The sequence below is a fragment of the Odontesthes bonariensis genome, chromosome 7 (genome assembly GCF_027942865.1).
Source record: "Odontesthes bonariensis isolate fOdoBon6 chromosome 7, fOdoBon6.hap1, whole genome shotgun sequence".
Lineage (NCBI taxonomy): Eukaryota > Metazoa > Chordata > Actinopteri > Atheriniformes > Atherinopsidae > Odontesthes > Odontesthes bonariensis.
In genome coordinates this window covers 9,763,214-9,785,006 of record NC_134512.1, presented here as the reverse complement: position 1 = coordinate 9,785,006, position 21,793 = coordinate 9,763,214, and the positions used below count along the sequence as shown (strand labels likewise).

Here is a 21,793-nt window from a genome sequence, read left to right as displayed (position 1 = left end):
TGTATTTACTTCGATGCAGAAAGCTGAGCTGGGGAAACGGGCCCCTCGTTGGATCCGCGACAATGAAGTGACGATGTGCATGAAGTGTCAGGAGCCTTTCAATGCGCTGACACGGCGGAGACACCACTGCAGAGCCTGCGGCTATGTAAGTCATCCTGAGGCTGAGTGATGCCTTGTGTATCAGCAGAGGGTGACAGGGAGGTTTAGGCTCATGAGTACAAATATACACAAAGAAAATGTGTATGTTTAATGCATATTTCCTTTTACTTTCTGAGTTTTATCTTCGCATCCACGAGATTGAATGATAATTTTGACTGTTATGGTTGCTTCCATTGAAGAAAGTGTGACTCCCTTTTTTTTTTTTTTTTTTTTTTTTTTTTAACACAAACTGCAGTGTTAGCAGAAACCGTTTCAATTTTACTGTTCAAGACTGCACAATACAAGGAAGTTTCTCTAATCCACATAATTTTTGGGTGGGGGAATGTTTTTGATATTTGATAGAAAAATAAACGTCCTCCTGATTTCACTTTTTTGTAACCTCTACTGTTCACATTGAGATGGCTTAGTTAATTCATCAATTAAAATGATGAAAAATCGAAGAGACACAAATACAATAAAATGCTATGGAAAAAAAAAACAATGACAGATTAGCAATATTAGTGTACTGAGATCAGAATCAGAATCAGAATAACTTTATTAATCCCTTGCGGGAAATTCTTTTGTTGCAGTGCTCTCATTACAGGAAAAAGAAAAGATTAATAAGAATAAGATGGGGAAAAAATAAAAATAAAAATATCGATATGTACAAAAATACAATAAACAGTATTTACAATGCTACTCAGTAGCTAATTATTATTGTTATTGCACATGACCGGGTTATTGCACATGGTGAAGTAATGTCAGACACTGGAATTGTACAGTTTGATGGCCAAAGGCAGGAATGACTTCTGTGGCGTTCCTGTGGCGTTCCATTTGAAAATAGATTAGGGTGGTGTTGTATTTTCACTTAGCTAAAAAATATGAATACCTCCCTCAGCCCTGCTAAATAATATCTGGGTGACTGATTGAAATCTTTACTTAATCTTACAGGTGGTGTGCTGGAAATGCTCAGACAACAAGGTGCCACTTGAATATGATGGAAACAAGGTGAACAAAGTCTGCAGAGACTGTTTCTCCCTCCTGACAGGAGAAGGGGTCGCTGAGGGCAAGAAGAAAGGCATTCTTGAGGTGATGCTTAGATACGTAACGTATATGTAGTGTCTCAGTGTAAAACAGTTTAAATGTAAGCTGAACATCACATGAAGGCAGGAATGTTGTGTTAGTCTGCATAAGTTTTAGCTAAGCGTACTTTGGGTTTTTTCGATGTGGAAAAAGAGAAAATGATCAGAAATATAACAGAATAACACCCTTTTCTCTGATTTGTGTCTGTCTTTCTCTCTGCAGATCGAAGCAGGTCAGTTCACAGACAGCAGCATCGTGTGTGGCTTCCTGCAGCACTCTGAGAAAAGCAAACTTTCGCAGAAGGTTTGGTGTGTCATCCCTGAGAAGGAATGTCTGGTGCTCTATCTCTACGGAGCCCCACAGGTAAAGCAACAGAAATGTATATGCCAAATATGCTTCTGTAAAATGATTTTTTCAGTCTTGACATTATCTTCTCCACCCTTTCTCTCAGGATGTGAAGGCCCTGTGTACCATCCCCCTACTGGGTTATTCTGTGGATGACACAGACCTTCAGGGTTCCAGCTTCCGCCTCTCCCAGTCCAAGTCTGTCCACAACTTCACTGCTGACAATGAGGAGCTTAAGCAGCGCTGGCTTCAAGTGATTCGACTGGCCGTGAAGGGAGAAATGCCAGAACAGCCTCAGATTGATGGCAGCCACATGTTGGACAACAACAACACACAAGAAGCCAATTCTGACAGCACATAAGCAGTGTTTTCTACACACAAACTGCTGTGAGACTTTTCAGCATCCAAACTGCTGTTCGATTGTTCAAGATAAATTGGATGTGCAGATGTGTGCTGCATGCACAAAATACAAACATACTTTCCATTCTGCCCTTGAGTCTTAAAGACAATTGGAACAATTAGTGCTGGATAAGCCCCCCTCTTTTATCTTAGCTGTTTCCTGAATTTCTTCTGCTAGAGCTGTGCTGGATTTCTAACAGACATTTCTGGTACAATCAACACTAGAGCAGAGGTTCCTCAGGATACATCACCTACCCTTAAACAGGCACTAAAAAGACAGCCCAAACTGAAGTCTTTATGGAGCTCGTGCCCATGGAATACCACAGATTTACGCAGTGCCCTGTTGAGGATGTGAATCGAAACACAAAAGCAACCCAAGCTAAGTCTGCTGGTGCTGTAATTCTGTGTATTTGTACAGTATACTTCTTTCTTTTTTTTTTAAAGGAGCCTCTGTGTTTTATGTACAGAAATTAGTCATGTGCTTTGTTTTTATAAAAAGCAAAAAAATCTAAGTATGATGTAAAGCATTTACAGTATTCTTCATTTTATTTGGTTAAACTGATGGTTCCAAAGCTGTAGTAACGATCACATGCTTTTATAATGATGGTCTTATCTCTCCTCTATAATCTACAGTAGAAACAGGCTGGGGATGCATATTGGCAAAATCTGTTAAATTGAGTGTTCTTGTAAGCTAAAGGAACTATTTTTCCATCAAACCAGCTTTGGCACATAAAGATAAAAGGTCTTTTCTGAAGAAAAAGATTGTCTGTCTGAAAGTGCGTGGAGGCTAAAATTGCCTTAGTGGCAATATGCTGTGCGAGTTTAACATACAACCAAATATGAATGTGTTGTTGGCTCATGTAGTAAATCGCATATCTGATCAGTTTTCTTACGTTAATCTGACAAATGTGATTGCACATCAGTTTGGCTCCTTGATTTTTAACTTTACCCACAACAGCAGGCAAATGTGTCCGTTTCCAAATGTGACAGCGACTCTCAACAATTAAGATATTGCAGTTTCCTTACAAGTTTTATCCCGCCATCATCAAGTCCATTACCCATTTTACTATAATAGATTAGTGCGTCACGATGACCCTTTTGTTTCTTAGACATTAAGAAACTCACCACAAAGACAGAAAACATGATACAATTGATTAGGGTGAGCAATACGCATAAGAACAATTTTTTAGATAGGTTGAATTTCTCTTCAAAAGGGATAATAATCCTGAAAATGAATTAATATTTGGTAGATATGATCAATGTCTAAGTTTATTAAAATATTTAACTTTAGAATCTGGGAAATAATATTCATACACCTTTTAATGGCACTTTTTTTTTTACTCTCTCTCAAAGTGATGCTGAAAGGTTAAAGGTGTAGTTAACAATATTGCAAAATCCAAAGTGTTTATTTATTGTTTTGTTCTTTATCCAATCCATTTGCCTGGTATAGTGCTGTTTGCATTGAAATGGCAATCACGTATTCTAAAATGTGACATAACTGATGATGTTTGCTCGAGGACAGTCAAACCTCACGTGAACAGAGATGAGCGAAGATCATCATTATCTTCATGTGATGGACTTTTTCTTCTTCAGATGCAAATGCAACACAATCAAACATAGCAAGCTGGTGCAACAAATGTAAATGTTTTTAATGCTGTAACTAATTTTATTTAAAGTAATTTATATAGTAAGGCAAGCATGAATTGTTGAGCATAGCACAAATTTGCTCATTCCCTGTTAACTAAGAAGTGCATCCTATTTTTCTTTCCTTTGTAACAGCGATTACCAACAGTGCTGGATAGACTGAGGAGAAATGTGCCTATATTTTCCACAGTGAGCGTCTTCATCCCTCTGCTCACTTCAGCCTCATCTCCCTGAACTTTCCTCTTCTCAGTATTCAAATAAATTAAAAAGAGAGCACAAAACTTGTTAGATCTGAATGTAAATCCAGATTTTTATGTCTCCTCTCATCCCCGCCCCAAAGGTTTGAGAATATACGCACTTTACAGTCTAAAAAGTGTACCTTCGAAAAATAAAAAAATGAAATGAGATTCAGTATTATTTGTGAAGGCGGTTTGTTTGGTGCAAGAAAGACTTTGTCTAAAATGTATTTAACAGCATGTCAAACCACTCGTATCTCTGGTCACTACTTTTAGACACCGTGGTGCTACTTTCACAAATGGTGTCTTGTTTTGGTTCCTTGTTTTGCTTCTGCTGATAAGAAAACAATTTCACAATGAGTCAGCCCAGAGGACGTGCCAGTAAAGTTAAGTCCGCATTTGCTATTTGTAAGAAAAGGTCAACATTACTGAGAAAGTACGTGAAAAGGAAACCCAGAAAAATTTAAATCTACATGGATAGAATCTAACCTCCACTAGGTCAATGTCAGCAGACCGGGACTTCCATTATGAACAACACAGCTAAGTAACAGTGTTGTTTGGGTATTTTATTTATTGTGCCAAATGCTTAAACTACACAATTTCAGAGATTTAGAAAATATTTATTTTCACAAAAAGAAAAAAGAAAAAGACATCAGACCAAACTAAAGAATATCAAATTCTTCTTGGCAAGTAAAAATATCACACGTGTCAAGCAAGTCTGCATGTTCTCACTTCTTTAAAGAACTCCGCTTCCACAGATTTAGTAGACATAATTAGAATTGGTAACACAAAATGTGTCAAGAAGTGAGCCGGTCGGTACAAAACCAGTGATGTTGCCGGAAGACATGGAACTCAGCTTCTGTTTTCTGGTTTTGAACATGGCAGAGGCTTCAATTCATTCAGAATTAGAAAATGTGGGTCTTGGCCAGTCTTTGCATTCGTGCGTCTGTTTCAGCTTTTGTTCTGCCGGAGCAAGCCACGGATCCTGCGAACTAGGGCCTGGATAAAGGTGTAGCGAGAGCGGACCTGGCTGTACAATCCCTCCACGTCCACCAGCTTCCTCTGCAGAGCCTCCCCAAATCCTGCAGCCATGTCGCTCTTCAGCTGAACATAAAAAAAACCAGAACACAAGACCGATGGATCAGAAATAATGTAGGTGTAGAGGTGCAACAGTTACTGACAAAATACGATTTACTTATCTGAGGTTGCAATCGTTTCGTAAAAAAGTATCACACCAAGTATGCAAGATGCACATTTAGCTAAAGCCATTTCCAGCCATTGCTTACCAGGTCCAGGTCTTGTTGACTGATTCGGGACAGACCAAGTCCTCGACTTCCACTACCCTGCAATCCGCCAAATGACTCTGAGGAAAATAAATTGTTAATGTTGGCATGACAGTCTTCACCAGGTCTACAAACTGCTCGCTATGTCAGGTCTGCTTTTATCAGCAAATTGATCCCGTTCCTGGCTCATGTCTGCATTTGATAAATGTTTTCTTACCATCTGTGTGACGGGATCTGAATAAACTGGCTCCAGCCAATAGGGAATCCTTAGGGTCAGTGGGGGTACAGTGCAACAGGTAGTACTCCAGGTGGCGCCACAACACAAATAAGCAGGTCTCAATAACATCTGAGGAAGAGGCGGGTTAAGGGGTCTCACTGCACCTTGTGATATGGCAGCTCTGTATGCCCCTCATACAGTCATACAATATACAGCTAACAAAGTGCAGACTGGAGGCAAACAATGGAAAAAGAGCAAGGAAGTGGATTTCTAACTTATGGTAGATGAAAAGTCACTAAAACATTTAATGCCTTTAGCCCTGTGAAAACAGTTAAGCCTGGAAGGGCCAAAGGATACAGGAGCTCAAGGCCAGGAGCTTGGCTCTGTTGTTGATAAGTTGGACCAATCGTCTCTTGGCCAGCAAGCTCCTCTGGACTGATGAGATTTTTTCCACCCCTCCTGGGCCCGACACTAGGCCTTGGCACAACTACACAGAAAAAATACGTGTTTGGAACCGAAGACAAAGAACAGTGAGGTGCATAACTCAAGAATGTTTAATGTACTCTCAAGTCAAAAATGCTTTTCTTCTTTTTCCTACAAATGGTTTGAGGTTCAGTGTAGACAATGCATGTAAAGAATATGAGGTGGTAAAGACGTTTAGAGTATCTTTGAATGTGTGGAAGGCACTCAATTTCTAGTTCTGTGTAATGACTGTAAGAGTGGTGATAATTTGAGTATTAGAGTCCATCGTTACCTCCTTGAGCTCCTCTGGAGGAAGCTGATCAAGGCTCTGAAGCTTGCCCAAGCTCTGTCTGTGACTTTGGTGGAACCGGAAGAAATCTGCAGCACTGTTCTTCAGCAGATACAGAACTAAACCCAGGCTAGGGACCCGAGAGTAAGCCATTGATGGCAGAGTGGATGAGAGATCTTTAAAGAACAAAAAAACAAGTAGGAGTGGATTAAAACAGAAAGAAACAAGGGTGACAAAAGATTATCGATTTCTAAACTGATCTATTTTGTAAACACTGCAATTAAAAGTAAGAAAAACAAAAAGAGGACAGTATCCCTAAAAGGTAGAAAGCAGGACTTGTTTCGAAGAAAGAGGACAAGAGTCATGTCATTTTTATGTAAATATAGACAGAATATGTCTGACCGGCGCGTCCTCCGTCTCTGCCTGCTGGCTCGCTGCCTGACGGGCTGAAGAGGCAGATGCTGAACTGAGCCTGGGCTGAGCTCTGCAGCAGGAGGGTGTGGCAGTACTCCATGATGTTAGCACACACCTAGGGACAGAGAAGATCATGAGTAAGGACAATACTGGCTCAAAACTGTTGATTGATCAGGATTAAAAAGGTACAAATCTTTTTGAATTTGTTTTTCCCTTTATTAGCCACTATTCATTTCACTGCTGACTACTTGGTAACCTCCTTGTGTTTAAAGAGAGACCAGGCAGCATGTGTGATAAGTACATCTTATAAGTATAAGTCTATTTTTTTTCAAACCTGTTGCATGGCCACTTCCATCTCTTCTCGCTGTTCTGCTGAGTCTCCGGGAGCAGAGATCTCAGCTTGCTTTAACAACCTCTCCCGTTCACTTCCCGCCAGACGGCCAAGAAGGGACAGACACAGACGCTACAAAAGAAGAGATTTTCATCAACTGAGAAGTTTCCACACTATAAAGTGGACATATTAGTAGCAAATTAGATGTAGGATTGGGTGTTGGACAAAATGAAAGATCCTCAAATACAAACAGGGAGCACTGTCTGACCTGGAATCTGGTAATGTGGCCCTGAAACTCCATCAGAGCGCCACTGTTGATATCTCCACCCATCTCAAGAACACCTACGAGACAGAGCAGAAAATGAACACCACTAACCGAGTCACTGAATTGTGGAATATGTGGTTCGGTGACTTGAAAATTAAAGATTATAGCAAAGAGAATTTTTTTAAAAAGCGAGTTGCTTTCAGTGTGATGCGATTCGTTATCTCCATACCTGGCAGAGCCGTCTTACTGATGATTCCAGTCAACAATGAGAGCTCCTGCAAAGCTCCCATACTGAGCTCCTGACAGCGCAGCAGGGACTGAATGGTGTCTGCATGGACTATCAGCCACTGGAGAACCTACACAGATGCACACTTGTAAACTACAGTCACATTCATTCCTAATATGCTTTTGTGAGCCAACACATAACAGACGATGAGCCATTAAATGTGGCATGGATCAGTAAGGCTTTTACAGTTACAGAAAGCACTTTCTCACAAAACAAAATCTCTAAAGCATCTTAACATTTAAACTATGCACAGGAAAACTAATAATCCCAAAAAGATAGGCATCTTACAGATCTTTTGCTTACCTGTGCTGCCCCCTGCTGGTGATTCATGGAGGTGGACGTCAGTATCACCTGAAGGAGCCTCAAGGTTGGTAAAAGAATTTGCCGGTAGCGGTCCATAGGAGTAGGGATGAAGCCTGATGGGTCCCTCATCACCCTGCAGTCCACATGGGACGACACACAAGGAAAAGTTTCACAGAAATGTACACGTGGAAGAGAGGAATCAATTAAATTAAAAAAAAATTTAAATATTGAGGAAAAGGCGGTTGGCTGAATTTACAGTCCACAATTAAGATTTCATTTCTTTTAATTTAGTTGCTTTAGAGCAGAATTATAAATCACAAAACACAGCAAAAAACCTCTCTGTTTGTGAAAAATGTGAATTCAGAATTCAGGCCTGAGGGTGAACTTGTTGGAAATGTCTTTCCTTTCTCTAAATGACCAATTCCACAAAAACACTAAAATGTTTCTCATCCTTACCTGTGTGAATCGCTATCGGGTACCATGTCAAACACCTGACACTCAATCAGCTGTGCCACCAGCCCACAGCGCAGCAGCTCTACAGCTCCCTGACCAGTCTTAGCCACACGAGTCAGAAGAGCCTGAAGACACAATGGAAAGTTAGTGTCTCTATAATACGGAACTGAAGAAGAAGACAGACATTACTGGTCCTTTGGAGCTTCTGGAAAAAATATACGCATAACTGTGTCTATTTCATGAATTCCTCACCATCTTGCTCTCATAGATGTAAAGTGGTTTGAGGAGTGGCGCCTGAGGTGTCAGCAAGCTCTGCAGGGCAGCATCATCCTGTCTCAGACTCTCCACCAACGAGCGCAGGTAGCCGCTGTTGCATACATAAACCAGCCACTGACTCTGGCGATCTATTGACAGGATACGGTCCAGCACGGCCAGAGCCAGCATCTGACAGACATAAAGACAAGGAATAAAGGAAAGAGTCAGGATTATGTGATATAAACAATATTCCAGGAAAAAAAAAAAAAACATTATAAAAATATTAGTATGGGACTGAAAGAAGCAGAATAAACACGCCTTCTTTCAGGAAGCATTTGGATCTTACCCTGCTTATTTCATGGCCATCACAGGCATCCCTACACACAACCTCCATGAGAGCCTTGCCATAACTTTCAATAATCGCAAGGTTTTCTCTCTGCAGTTTGGAGAATCCATCTTCAGGGGCTGTGAGACGCTCCCACATAGCTTTTCCTGCTGCAAGAGATTCACTCATTTAACCCAACCAGAAAAAAAAAAAAATCTGTACACTTTTTTTTGGAATTTCCAAGGAATCTTGCAGGAAGAATATTATTCCGTCAATGTTTGTCAGAAAATACCAGCAATATTCAAATTGTACTATAACAAGAAGTCCACACTATGGATACAAAGTTGATAACATAAACTTTAGAATAAGAGATATGTGTCTTTGTGTGTTTTACCCATCTGCAGAGTGTCTGGTTCTTCAGGTTTCTGAGCGATTTGCAGGTAGTACAGCAGAGAGCCGTACAGGTGAGCACGCAGACGCTGGTATCCACCTCCTAATGGGTGTTAAAGACATAATATTTCCTTTCAATATGTCGGATAAGAAAACATGGATTCATGAGTCAAAGGGACTTTAAGTAATCACCAACCAGTGCAAAGGATAAAGTCCAGCAGCTTGCGGAGGATCAGGTGAAGGGCTGAGTTGGCAATGGAGGCGAAGCCTGAAGATGTTTCTGACCCCATCCCCTGCTGCTGCTCAGACAGCACTGATTGGCTGAGGTGGGCTGTCAGGGTGAAGACTGCACCAGCAACAATGGGCATCAACTCTCCTGCTGCTTCCTCCGATAATACCTAGAGTTGGTTACAATTTCACTGGTTCAATATATATATATAAAAAGCACAAAATAACAGCTAATACAAAACAGTTTCTTTTTATTGTCATTATCTGAAAAAAACAATAGAATGTCTATTTGGTTATTATTGCTACACTCGGGTACATTCCTGGTTCAAAAATCATCACCAACCTTATCGTGCAGATCCAGAAGTAAGTCTCTGATAATGAGCTGCCTATCATCAGCAGGTATAAGATCAGCTGGGCAGGCGGTCAGCAGCGTCTCCACGAGGCTCCTCCAGGACTGCAGCGCATGTCGCTTTGCACTGAGACTCCGACGGACGCGGTTACGTTCAACCACCTGTTGCAGGATCGAGTTCACCTCCTACAAGAATATACCAAAGGATGAAAATTGCTAATAGAAAAAACATTTTGTTATCGTAACATAAACATGCGCAATATCACGATCGGCAATATCAACATCGCAAAGATATTTCACTCGAGATAGGACAAGCACAAGTGTATTAATGAGGGCATTTCATTTAGAGCAAGCTTTGCTTTTGTGCATGTTTCACAGCTAACCAACCATACTGCATGTTTTCCTAACATTGTGCAGCCCAATGCGTTTACTGACCGGAAGTAAATAAGAGTTGAGTTTAAGCCTATGGATCCAATTTAAGATCTTAAAATCTTAGCCCATTAAACTACAAAACATCCCATTAGCTATAGCTCACTCACTTCCATTAACAGGGGCCTCTGTCCAATTGCTGCCATTCCTTGCAGAGCATTGACCTCAGCGACCAACACTCTGTGAAGCAACTGGGGGGAAAATTAGAAGAAAAAGGAATCAGCAGAAGATAAAAAACTCAAAAACAGTTTTTGAAACAACGTGGCAGAGAAAGGAAATTGACACTTTCTGTCCAGAAACCCACCTTAACGTTGCACACGGTGTGTCCTTGTTCATTGACGTGCTCGCAGTTGGAAATCACCTGCTCTATTTGAGTGCGCTCAAAGAAATCCAGCTGCAGCAGCTCAGGCATATCCTGACTGAACTCAATTGCATCAAGCACACTCAGCAACTTCCTGCGCACTGATGGTGTGAAGTCAAAGACAACATGGTCAAATTCTTAAAATAACACACCTTTAAATGACAGCTTACACGAATGAGAAAGTTATCGGGTGTCCAAAGAGGTGCTCAGTGTTAACTGTACTGTCCTGTTTGAAATCAATGTGGACTAAAGTGCTACAAACCTTTAGAGACTGTGTCAAAATGCAGGAAACCACTGACTGATCTGGTCTCTTCTTCCATGCCCGATTCTCCATCAGCTAGACAAAAAAATGAAGCTCTTTAGGTCCACACATTCACACACTTTTGCTGCGTAGTGATAGTGATTTTGGATGCAAATGTCAGGCGTTTTGGCACATTTCAAACTTAGGTTTCCTTTGAGCATTAAATCAAGTCCAAACTTAATTTCATAATAAAAAAATAAAAAAAAAATGTTCATCATTTATCGTTGGAGTTCTGATAAACCTAACTTTGACAATACCGTACCCGCATGCTGAGTGTGTGGCTGGTCATCCAGCAGGAGGTTGACGAGGCGTTGTGTATGTGAACGCTGCCGGTTTAGAGAAGTCACCCTCAGCTCGATTGCAGCCGTTTTCATGAGCCAAGACATCTGGGATAGGGCAGCAATCTGGTTACCTGAGGAGATAATAGAGCATACAGAACGTAATGACAGGACAATTACTGTCACTTCGGAGTTTAGGATGCATTCTCCCCCCACTAATCATATACTCTCACCAAGAATAGCATCAAAAGGTGCTTTTTTTGGCCTCTTTTGTTTTAACCTTTTCATTCACTGTTGCTGAAATGTTTGTATTATTTCAGCACGGATTTTGCACTCACTTGGTAGGATGAAGGGTAAGTGCTGCAAGTGAGAGAACAGGAAGTCCTGGCTGGTCCTCAAATAGCGCATGGTGGGTCCAGATGTGTCTGGGCAAGCACACAGCTGGTAGATCACCTGATAGGGGAGGAAAAGTGTCAGATAAAGTCCACACACTGAACTATAAACACATTGGGCCTCATGCAAGAACCGTTCGTACGCACAGATTTGTTCTTAAATCCTACGTACGAGTGATTTAAGAGAATTTGAGCATTCACCAATCTTTTCGTATTTTACGTTTTCTTTCAGGTACGAACAGAATTTACAAGTGATCCAGACCTGTCGATTCGTAAAATAGTCCGCTGTTATTCCAATCAAGTTTGCTTGACTAATGGATTGTATATTTAATTACTTTGAAGCAAACATAAATAAATATATAAATTATACCCCATAATGATGCTGACATTATTCTGCTCTATAGCCCAGAGAAGGCATGCCAGATTTGCACAATATTGCCAAGAATGAGGGTCTCCTACAACCTGAACCAGCCCAGGCAGACCAGAAGGTGTGGTGGCAGCAGACCCCCCTCATGGACCGTCCCATCAAAGTGCCATCATGATGAGGCAACAACTGATTGCACGGCTTTAGTTGCAGTCATTGACCGCCTGCCCATGGCGACATGTTTTTTTTTTTTTAAAGCTATTTTCATATTACACCATTTCTTTTTTTTAATTTATTTCGGTGACATTACGAACTACAGGTGACAACGAATTAACAGCACTCGTAATTGCTTCCCATTTCTTCGCCTTAGCAGGTCCCATAATTCCACTGCTGACACTGGTAAAAATGACAGATTTTCCTTTTTGGATCTCTGAAAGCAGAACTTCAGTCTCAGAGCCCGTAAAGTTGTTCTTTTTGCGCCTTGATGTCATTCTCATGACTCAACACTCAACACTTCCTGGCACAGGAGCGAGGAAGCACAGCCTTATATGGTATTATTTTGGGCGTGGAGTATGCAAATTTACCACCCTCGTGCACGTGCCCCTTAAATACGCACGGGTGGGATTCATCATTTACGCAGGTCGTTTACACACTTTTTCCAAAGTTAAAGGCGGGGTAGGGGATCTTTTTCTGGAACATTTTTTTACATATTGCTTGAAATACTCTTCACACCCCCATTGCAACCAATTAATTAAAAGTTTTGACACAAATATGAAAAGTTTTAGTGGCCTCTAGAACGTACAATCTAGGAAAAACAGTATCCAATCATTGTGAACGGACCGTTCACAATGATAGGATTCTGATGCCGTCTATCAAACTGCAATCTTTTCCTCCCTCCCCCTCCTTCCCCCTGTGCGCGTACCCTACTCCGTAAACGAATTACGCGTCCAGAAGCTTGGCAGGAAGCTAAACTAGAGCCAGCTTGGCTAGCACCTAGCATTATACCGGTAAACATAAAGTTATCATATACTAAATACTAAATACGGCAACGATCGATGCTTGCTGTCAGAACAGCGCTCGTGCACGTTTATGTACTCTAGAGGCGTGCCTTCGGGGGGAAAGTGAAGAAAAGGGTTGGGACTTTTTACCTGTGTATTTTCAAAATGCAGCTTCGCTGGACTCAAAATCCAGGATCTCCTACCCTACCTTTAAGAGCGTTTGTTTAATCTGATGTGGCGCGTTCGTATGAGACCTTCATACGAAAAAAATAAGAGAAATTTAGAATAAAAATACGAAAATGTTCTTGCATGAGGCCCAATAATTCTATAGATTTAAAAAAAAAAAAACTGCTACTATGCTTCATGTGTAAATATAGTGATTTCCACATCAAAGCACCTTATTCCATTATTACCTGGTAGCAGAGCTCAGCCAGGTGTGGAGCCTGCTGTGTGAGTACAGGCCCTGATCGCTTCTCAGTGCCTCTCTGAAGCAGACTAAGGATGGCATGCAGGCAGCTACGCGGACATCCCAACACACCTGGAACAGACAGGACACAGTGTTACCTAAGACACAATGTTCTCACGATTTGTTTCCTTATTCAGTTAACCCAACAACCATTGGAAACAACATAAAAATGAAACCCTCACCCGGGTCCTGGAGGTTAGTTGAAGACACAGGCTTCTTGACTTCATACCCCAAAAGGTAAAGGGCCAGATTGGGAGTCTTCAGCTCCAAGGAGGTGATGAGTAGGTTCAAGATGTGGATCTGGGTCTCATGTCGGATTCTTGACACTTTCTTTTGCTGATCTAAGTCTAAAGTTTGAACAAGATTGTTCAAAATGAGGAAGGTGAGTTTGAGTGTCACAGTTTAGATACAAAACTTTACAGAATTAAAATGGCAGGAATCAAATTAGGTCAAATGCAGTAGATGGTAGGGCTTAAGATATTATAACAAGCAATAAATGAGGAATAACTGTCTCACCATCTCCTTTCTCTGTTCCTTCCTCTGCCTCTTCATTATCCAGACACTCCACAAAGCCAGCCATAAGCTTGTCACTCACAGCCTGAAGGACGAACAAAAATGGATTTCTGCTTCTTACAGACTGTACAACATACCTTCAAAATGCCTGAAATCTGCTACCAACTCATACCGGTAGCTTTGAAACTCGGTAGAAGTTCACATACCTGGTCGTGTGTGAAATCTCCCACCAGCCTGATCTGAATGTTGGGGTATTTGGCAATGCGACGCAGAATCTTGGCACTCTGAAAAGCAGCCTCTGGATTTGAGCTACTGTGGTAAAGATACCTGCCAGAGACAAATCAGGTTCACCATTAAGACAGGACTGACTCAACAAAAATATGTACCCTAATTCCTCCTTATATGGGATGCTCATACCTGGCAATATTAACGATGTGATCGGCTCTTCTGGTTTGAGGGCTGACCCCCTGGAGGAGCTGCTCCAGGGGAGACACCAGCATGGAGGCCTGGCTCTCCCTGAGGAGGTCCATGAACACAACTTCCTTCTGCAGAGCCAAGTCCAGAAGACACAGGCAGTGTAACACTGCTGACTCCAAGTGCTTTTTACCTGTAGGGGAAGAGTGATGGACTGCGCTGTCAGAAAAACTGCACACACATATTTAACCTTCTGTATTACTCTGACAGCAGCAGAATATGTTCTCTCACCAGGGAAGGATGCATAAGCATCCAGCTGGCGTACACCCTCCTCCAGTAGGCTCAGGCAGAGTGCCAGCATGGGCGAGTCATTAAGCAGGTGGAACATGATGCTGTGCCCGGGGGGTTTGTGCGCCGGGATCTGCTCACCCTGCAGCTCCAACATCTCCTGAATGAAGTCTGATGGCTGGGGCTCGTAGTCCCGCAGCAGCTTGTGGAACACTTCAAGCACGGAATCAGCAACCTCCCACTGAGAGATGGCAAACAAATCAAGGGGACGTAAATGAACAGGTATTCATGAAGGTAAAAGCGAATATATGCATGTTTAAGCTACATGCTGACACTTTGAAAAAAGAACAGAGGTTTACCTTCTCAGCTGCACGACGATATGCTCTGGTGGGGAAAGAGAGGAATACAGAGTCGCGCAAGAAGTTCAGGTAGGGCTGAAAGCCCGGCACGCGAAGCCCTGCCCCCAAATTAACGGGCTGGCTGCTCTCAACCAACGTGCTGATGAGGTGACAGAAGCCTCGTGTCAGTGGGTATTCCTCACTGCTTGACTCAATCTCATTCAGCTCGACCTGAAAACCAAGAAAAACAAATCAAAGTTTGTCAAATGTTCTCCTCCTTGCAGGTCATGCGCCTCAACAAGATGATTATCACAGCCGGAAGTCAGTTTCTTTCATTTATGCAATCCTTAAAAAAAAAAGTGAATTATGCTAAGCACTCACTTTCCCACAAAATAGCACTTAATGCCCACTTAAACATCACTCTCATTTGGATCCACAATAATTCTGTTTTAGTCATAATGAACAAACAATGATTGAGGCAACTGGAAAAAGTCATAAAAAGGTTGGGTGAGAGGAAACACTGAGAGACTGAAAAATTAGAACTTTCAACTCGGTTGGATATTGACAATCTAGCATCACTTTCAGAAGAAAGACTCACTTCAATTCCAGCAGATTGCCTCTGTCCAGGGACACGAACTGTCTGAAGGACCTGTGGTTCAGGAAAAGGAGTTACAAAGACGTCATTTGGACACGAAATACCCGACAGGACCGTCAAGCATAAAACATTCAAGTATTTTAGAACTAGTATAAAGGCATCTTTGAGGGGGAGGGTTTTCAAGTCTGAATCTACACTAAACATGTTTAATGTTTCATCATTAGTTTAATCTAATTAAGTTTCTCATTTATTTTCAGTCTAATTAAGAAGCATGAAATTCATTAACACCAATCAAATCATAAACAAAAGCAAAAACATCGAGAATGTCTTTCAATCAGTTACTTCAAATCACTCCATACATGGATTAGCATTTACTGGCAAAGACTAATGTGCTGTTTTAAGTTAAAAGAAAAAGGACAAAATAGAAGAAGTGCATTAAGAAAATGAAGTCATCCTTTTTAGATTAATGGGATCTACGTGTGTTTTTTCCCCAAAACAACTCTTTTAAGTGTTTTATATCCTCACAAAGGAATTCTCACAAGAAGAGTACGTCTTATAATCAGTAAAAAAAAGTCATTTATGTTGGTCTCGCTTGCACACTCAACGCAAGTTTTCCATATTCAAGTATTTCAGGTCAACTGATCAAAAAGGGCACATTTTTCACCCTGAATAAAAATCAACCAACACCGTTTAGTCCTACCTGTGTGTACTCAAGCGACTGCCAGAGGGAAGCAGCGATCTCTGGTGATTTCCCAAAGGCTGCCAGGCAGTGCAGGAACTCAGCCTTCAGGATGGGTGGAATGCTGCACTGCAGCAACCCCAACATCACTACAACTGGGGTCCACTGAGGATGCTCGCACAGTGCCAGCCGAGCATTCTCACTCTAAAAGGAAAAAGAAAAGAAATGTATAAATAAACTGATAACTCTGTATTGTTCTTATACACCAAGACTACGGTAATATAAGCACAAAATTAAATGTGGCCATTATCCTTGCTGCATGTTGTGCCATACCCATGTAATGATGGTGGTGAGTAACTGCAAAAATGAAGTTAGCCCATCCAGCTCTCTTTGGGTGATGCCCCTAAGTGGTGGGTGGCGGTAGTGAGCTGCGTCTGGATTGGGGAGGTCTCGTCGCAGGTTCTCATGGTAGAGCATGAGGGAGTGAAAAAAATGTTCCCATGACACAGGACTGCCTGAGACTCCCTGGATGCTGTCACCTGCACACGTGTACAAGAAGTTATCCGTTATTCATTTAGATACGTATTTCACCACAAGCTTTTTCACTTTATATTGTTGTTACTTAATCTCTTTTTATTATAACACTCCATTTGAAAAATAATTCAACAAAATACTTGACAATGTAATTGTATGAATTTGCCCCACAACATAATCAATTTCTTTATGCCAAAAGTGCAATTTCAGCATCAAATAATTGAATAATAATTTCTTTCATGAATGTGAAAAATAGTTTTTTTCTCTATGTTAGAAAATGTATTTATGAAATTGTTCATGTGAGGGTAATGGTATGATCTTACTGTGTGTAGCTCCATTTGTTTTAAGCAGACTGAAGCAGTAGTGAGCACACTGTGGACCATTGGCGAGGCCTTTTAGCATGCGGAGATAAGGAATGTAAAGGGTGGAGGGCAGAAGGTCTCCCATCTGACGCACAAACTTTGACAGAACCACCTGCATCACAGAACAAGCAAAAAAAACATTCACAGCATCTTTCTCAAATTCTTGACGTCGGCACAATCAAATTGCTCGTCGGAAACGTGGCTCCAGAAAAATAGGGACGGAACCTGTTTGTGAGGAGGCCTCTGCAGGTTCATTCCCAGGTAGGATCCCTGCAGTGAGGTGTGTTGGAGAGATTCTGTTGGACACCAGAACTCCAGACCCAGCTCCAGCCCAAATGGGTCCTTACTGTAAAACTCCCCAATCTAAAACACAAATCAATGGTGTGACAATGTTAAAATGAGAGGCCACTGCGGCATTTTGCTTCAGTACTTTTGCTACCCTTTGCTTTAATGCTGTTCATTGAAGAACTAAAACCTATTTCAGTCCTGCAATCAGCAGCTGGCTTTGTGTGTAACTTTTAGTATTTATAGCCTTAAAGGATGATGGTCACTGATGAGGATTTTAACAAATATGTTAAAAAGACTTACAAGGACCATGAGATGATCCAAGTCCTTCCTCAAAGACGATGGAAGCTCGCTGTCCATCTGTAGAGACATGTGCACCAGCCGGGCATCCTCGTCAGCGCGGTTACGGAGCTGCTTCACCTGTAGAAAAACATGTTTTAACTTTGCCTGATTTCTATAAGTCGACACCACAGTATATTCACGAGTCAACTCTTTAATCAATTAAAAGTGAACACGAACCTTCATTGGCATGAGTGCAAGGAAGTCTGTGATGAGCGAATGGAGGCGCCGGATGAAAAATTCCTCCTGGGGAAAACTCTCACATCCCAATATTCCCTCCTTCATGAACAGGAAGACATCTCCCAGAAGCGCCTGGTCAGCCAGGGCCTCATCTGCTTCAGTGAACTCAACAAGGGCTGCACAACACACACAAACACATAAATCTAAATTAAATGGTTACGATCTTTGTGGACTGACCTTTAAACAGCAGCAAGGCATTTTTAATGCACATCCAACAAATACAAGTTACCTGAGCCCTGCGGTAGCTGGGAAAGCACTCTCAGGGACAGAGCCCACGCCAGGCGACACACAGCCTGCAACCCTGGAAGCTTCCATGGTTGGCCGTCCATTAGACGGTTGTGTACTGCAGACACATACTGCCTTTCCGTCAGCAACGGCAGTGCTTGGAGAAGATCTGCAAGAAAACAACATAAAAACAATTACTTTATATCTGTAAAAACAAAAGAGCGGCAACTATCAAACTAAGAGCCATAAGTAGTTTGTTTTTAAAGGACATAAAAAGCAACTTAAACAAATGAAAAACTAATAAACATCCATTAACCATCCATTAACCTTCTCTATCTTCAGTTCCCTGCTCTATGAAGCTGACGTCCAAGCAGTAGAGCAGCGCCATAACCAGAGCAAGATTCACACTATCCAATGAGCCATCAGCTTGAGCTGTCACTGTCTCCAGATGGCCAATGAGAGCCAGGGTGTCATCTTTAGTCAACGGTGATTGGCAGGTCCATGAAAACAGGCTGTCTGCCAGTGCCTGTCTGCATTCTTTGATGAGGTCAGAGACCTGGCGACAGAGGTGGAAAGAAAATCAGGCCTAAATTCCCCTCGGTCTATCTCTTCAATCAATAGTTTTACTTCATCTGCAAGCTGAAACTTAATGGAACAGTGAAAACAAATGTATTCTGCTGATAACTATTTTGTTTCCAATCAATACAAGAGATTTGCTCCCACCTCTTTCCTGTGCTTTTCATTTCCCAGACCACGCTCCTTCTGCAGCCGTTCGAACTCTCGTGTCACACTTATTTCTGACACCAAGGTCAGGATGCGTTTGGTCAGTCCTTGGCTCATCAACTCATCTGTAAAACGTGTTGTCAGAGCCACCAGCTCTCCACTGACAGAGAGAACGAGACAATGAATTTTAATCAAAATATTTCTCCATATATGAGATATTTCCTCTTGACAATAACAACCTCATCATGGCAGCCTTCCAAAGCACTTGTCATTGTCCAATTAACTACTAGAATCATTACCTTAAATCCAAGGTGAAGGTCTTGCCATGGCGCGACTGGATGAGTGTGCGCAGAGAGTTAGCTACACAAAGCTTTCCATCCCAGTAGAGTAATATAGCCACCAGACCTCGTGTCAGGCCTGGAAAATGGGGCTGCTGTTGTTCACCTGGGGAAAAACAGGCGCATTCAGTGTTGTTCATTGTGTTATATGTAAATGACTGTGCTGCTGAATGTCCCACAAGGCTTTGCCTCCAAATCGTGAATTTGATCAAGAAAAACAAAACATCCATCATTAAAATCGGGCAGCTGTATATAATATAATGCATAAACCTTTCTTTATAAATTTGCTCTCAGGTCAAGTCTTTTTTTTTTTTTTTTTAATATCTCTACTCTACCTGCCAAAAGGAGTTCCAGCGCTGCCAACTCCCCGATGTCAAATAGATCACTGAGGATGAAGGCCTCTGTCAGAAGCTGTTCTGGAAGGAGCCGTGAACCCTGCTGACCTTGGATGGCGATGCCTTCTGTGCTGGCTCTGCGTACTTTCTCTCTCTGCTCTGCACTCTTTGGCTACAAGTTAGGAGAAGATCATACATTTGAGAGAGCCTCAGAAGACAACCTACGTAACAATGCATCTGTCTGCAGACACTGGGAAATATAGGTAACACAATGTAGGACGAAATGCCTCGATCATTCATATATAAAACAGTGTTTACAACAGAAAAGTTCGTAGCAAGTTATCTCACCGGGTTCTTGAAGAGTGAGAGAAAGTGTGGTTTGTGTTTCTTCAGTTGCAGGTCCACTAGGTGAACACTCTCCGGCTGTCTCCTCAACACAGCTCCATCTACTGTCTCCCATAGCTCTTTCAGTGGCCCCCACAGACTGGCTCCTGAGGTAGTTTAAAAAAAAAAAAAAAAAAAAAAAAAAAAAAAAAAAAAAGGCTTTCATAAGATCTCTTTTCTGACTTCCTTCATGTGTTCTGTGCAATCATTTCATTACATTACCAATACCAACAAGTACAAGTGTAAGGAAGGTGTTGTTCAGACAGCAGGGAAATCATTTGCCTTTTTAATCTACTTTTCAAAACAGATTGTTTGTCTTGTATTTACCTACAAATCAGATCAGATTTGTGTCTGAACATTTTTAATCTATTCGCAAAGGCGGCTGTGGGAATGACAGATGTCATGAACAATGTGTCAACACTGATTAAGTGATTTTCCTGTGCTCTCCCACAGCACTCTACAGATAACAGGTAACAGCATGAAATCTGCTCAGCGCTTCCATTGTCCTACATTTATTGACTAGCATTATGTGCTGGTTGTGTCACAAAATACATCTTAAAATCCAGTCTGAGCCACCGAGCATCCAGATTCAAACACATCTGTAGACATCTGATTAAAATCGCATTATCAACCACCTCAAATGTGTTCGGACTGGATAGGTTTTGTACAAAGCACATTCCACGTGTTTCTCTGGCCTTCCAGGCTGTCTAAAATCCCATTCGGGTATACCATGGACGAATACTGACATGCAATCTGACCAAGGGCTAAAGTTGTGATTGCTGAATCCTATTTGCATGTTTACCTAGATTACGCTGTTGCACAAGTCAGTGGAGTTTTGGCAATACACTACATTTAATCCTTGATGTGATAAATAATCCAGTATTATCCAACTGTCTTGGCCTGGACAGTTAAAATATAACTACTACTTGGGATATAGAGACATATACATATAAACGGATGACAGACGACCATGTGGATTTTGTAGTAGACAACAGAGTACTTATATACTTAATGTAGAATTACACACAGTCTGAACTGAGTCTCTGTGTAAGTTAAGTTTAAGTTTGCCCATTTACATGTATTTACTTGCAATCGCATTAGCGTCTACGAAAGGCTTCAGGAGCCAAAGCTGATTACAAGAAAACAATTGCATCAATTTGTTGCACAGGAACGGGAGGATAACAAGATTGAGACTAGTTTGAGCCTGGGACTTTACTGCTATAGGAACCTCTCACTGAAAAGTAGCACCATAATAGAAATACAAAGCTACTTCTGGGTAGTTTCAGTTTTACTTCCAAATAAGTCAGCACGTCAACTGGGGCATCTGTCAGGTGCTGCACTGTAGAAGGAGAATTCAGCACATCAAAAAGGACTAATTTAAAACTATGTTTTATTGTGGAAATGAGCTGGGTAGGAAATGAGTTTGCCGACCAACACATGCTAATCTAACGTTTGTTTGCCACCGGCAAAGCTAGGCTAAAGTAGCCCAACAGCCCGTCCCCCTTCAAGCCAAACCCATATGCTCAAAACATGCGATAACAGACAAACTACCAATAAACACGCAACGTCTGTGATTAAGGAGGTAACATTGATAATAATCTACTCAAGGAAACAGAATAAACTAAGTTGCAACGTGAGAAAAAGCGTTGTTACCCGAATTTACCGCCATCTGCGCCGCCATGATACACTCAGAAAATTTGGACAGCAGGTTTCGGATGTGTGCCGGTCTGAAATTTGAAATGTGATATACCCTAAGGCTTTGGTCATTTTTCAACTAAAAAGTTACTGAAAATACGAAATTAATACTTAGCTGATAAATCAGACTGATATCTTAAACATTCATATATATATTTGTAAAAATGTTTTCAGGCGAGGTCCTCAGACTGTACACGAGCCCTTGCATGATGGGAACCTGAT

General features: G+C 41.5%; 2 protein-coding genes across 5 annotated transcripts in view; one reads left to right on the top strand and one right to left on the bottom strand.

Moving 5' to 3' along the window:
* fgd4a (FYVE, RhoGEF and PH domain containing 4a) overlaps nt 1–4,016 on the top strand; it is a 60,128-nt gene extending 56,112 nt beyond the window's left edge. For all 4 annotated transcript variants that reach the window (XM_075469385.1, XM_075469384.1, XM_075469386.1 and 1 more), the window contains 4 exons: nt 20–145; nt 1,090–1,227; nt 1,444–1,584; nt 1,673–4,016. In XM_075469385.1, coding sequence (XP_075325500.1) covers nt 20–145; nt 1,090–1,227; nt 1,444–1,584; nt 1,673–1,927 — 660 coding nt within the window. In that variant the 3' untranslated portion in view covers nt 1,928–4,016. The remainder of the gene's footprint in view (nt 1–19; nt 146–1,089; nt 1,228–1,443; nt 1,585–1,672) is intronic.
* Nucleotides 4,017–4,396: 380 nt separating this feature from the next.
* On the bottom strand, nt 4,397–21,587 carry nup205 (nucleoporin 205). The gene is made up of 42 exons (XM_075469383.1): nt 21,530–21,587; nt 19,841–19,983; nt 19,493–19,664; nt 19,119–19,263; nt 18,820–18,979; nt 18,424–18,652; nt 18,101–18,265; nt 17,812–17,987; nt 17,596–17,712; nt 17,233–17,370; nt 16,969–17,119; nt 16,445–16,650; nt 16,133–16,315; nt 15,436–15,486; nt 14,859–15,068; nt 14,503–14,740; nt 14,215–14,404; nt 14,004–14,124; nt 13,801–13,882; nt 13,467–13,631; nt 13,232–13,356; nt 11,403–11,517; nt 11,049–11,198; nt 10,748–10,822; nt 10,429–10,586; nt 10,235–10,315; nt 9,690–9,881; nt 9,315–9,516; nt 9,123–9,221; nt 8,750–8,898; nt 8,401–8,592; nt 8,152–8,273; nt 7,696–7,828; nt 7,336–7,462; nt 7,110–7,183; nt 6,845–6,973; nt 6,499–6,625; nt 6,100–6,272; nt 5,703–5,832; nt 5,346–5,474; nt 5,132–5,208; nt 4,397–4,949 (listed from the first exon to the last, which is right to left on the bottom strand). The coding sequence occupies exons 1-42, from the start codon at nt 21,555–21,557 to the stop codon at nt 4,797–4,799; spliced, it is 5,982 nt and encodes a 1,993-aa protein (XP_075325498.1). The 5' UTR covers nt 21,558–21,587; the 3' UTR covers nt 4,397–4,796.
* Between the last annotated feature and the right edge of the window lie 206 nt (nt 21,588–21,793).

Coding starts and splice junctions, on each gene's coding strand:
- nup205 (XM_075469383.1), bottom strand. CDS start 21,557: ATGGCGGCGCAGATGGCGGTAAATTCGG. Junction 15,069..15,435: donor GGCAATCTGCTGGAATTGAA/GTGAGTCTTTCT, acceptor CTTGGTTTTCAG/GTCGAGCTGAATGAGATTGA. Junction 5,833..6,099: donor CTCCAGAGGAGCTCAAGGAG/GTAACGATGGAC, acceptor TTTTCTGTGTAG/TTGTGCCAAGGCCTAGTGTC.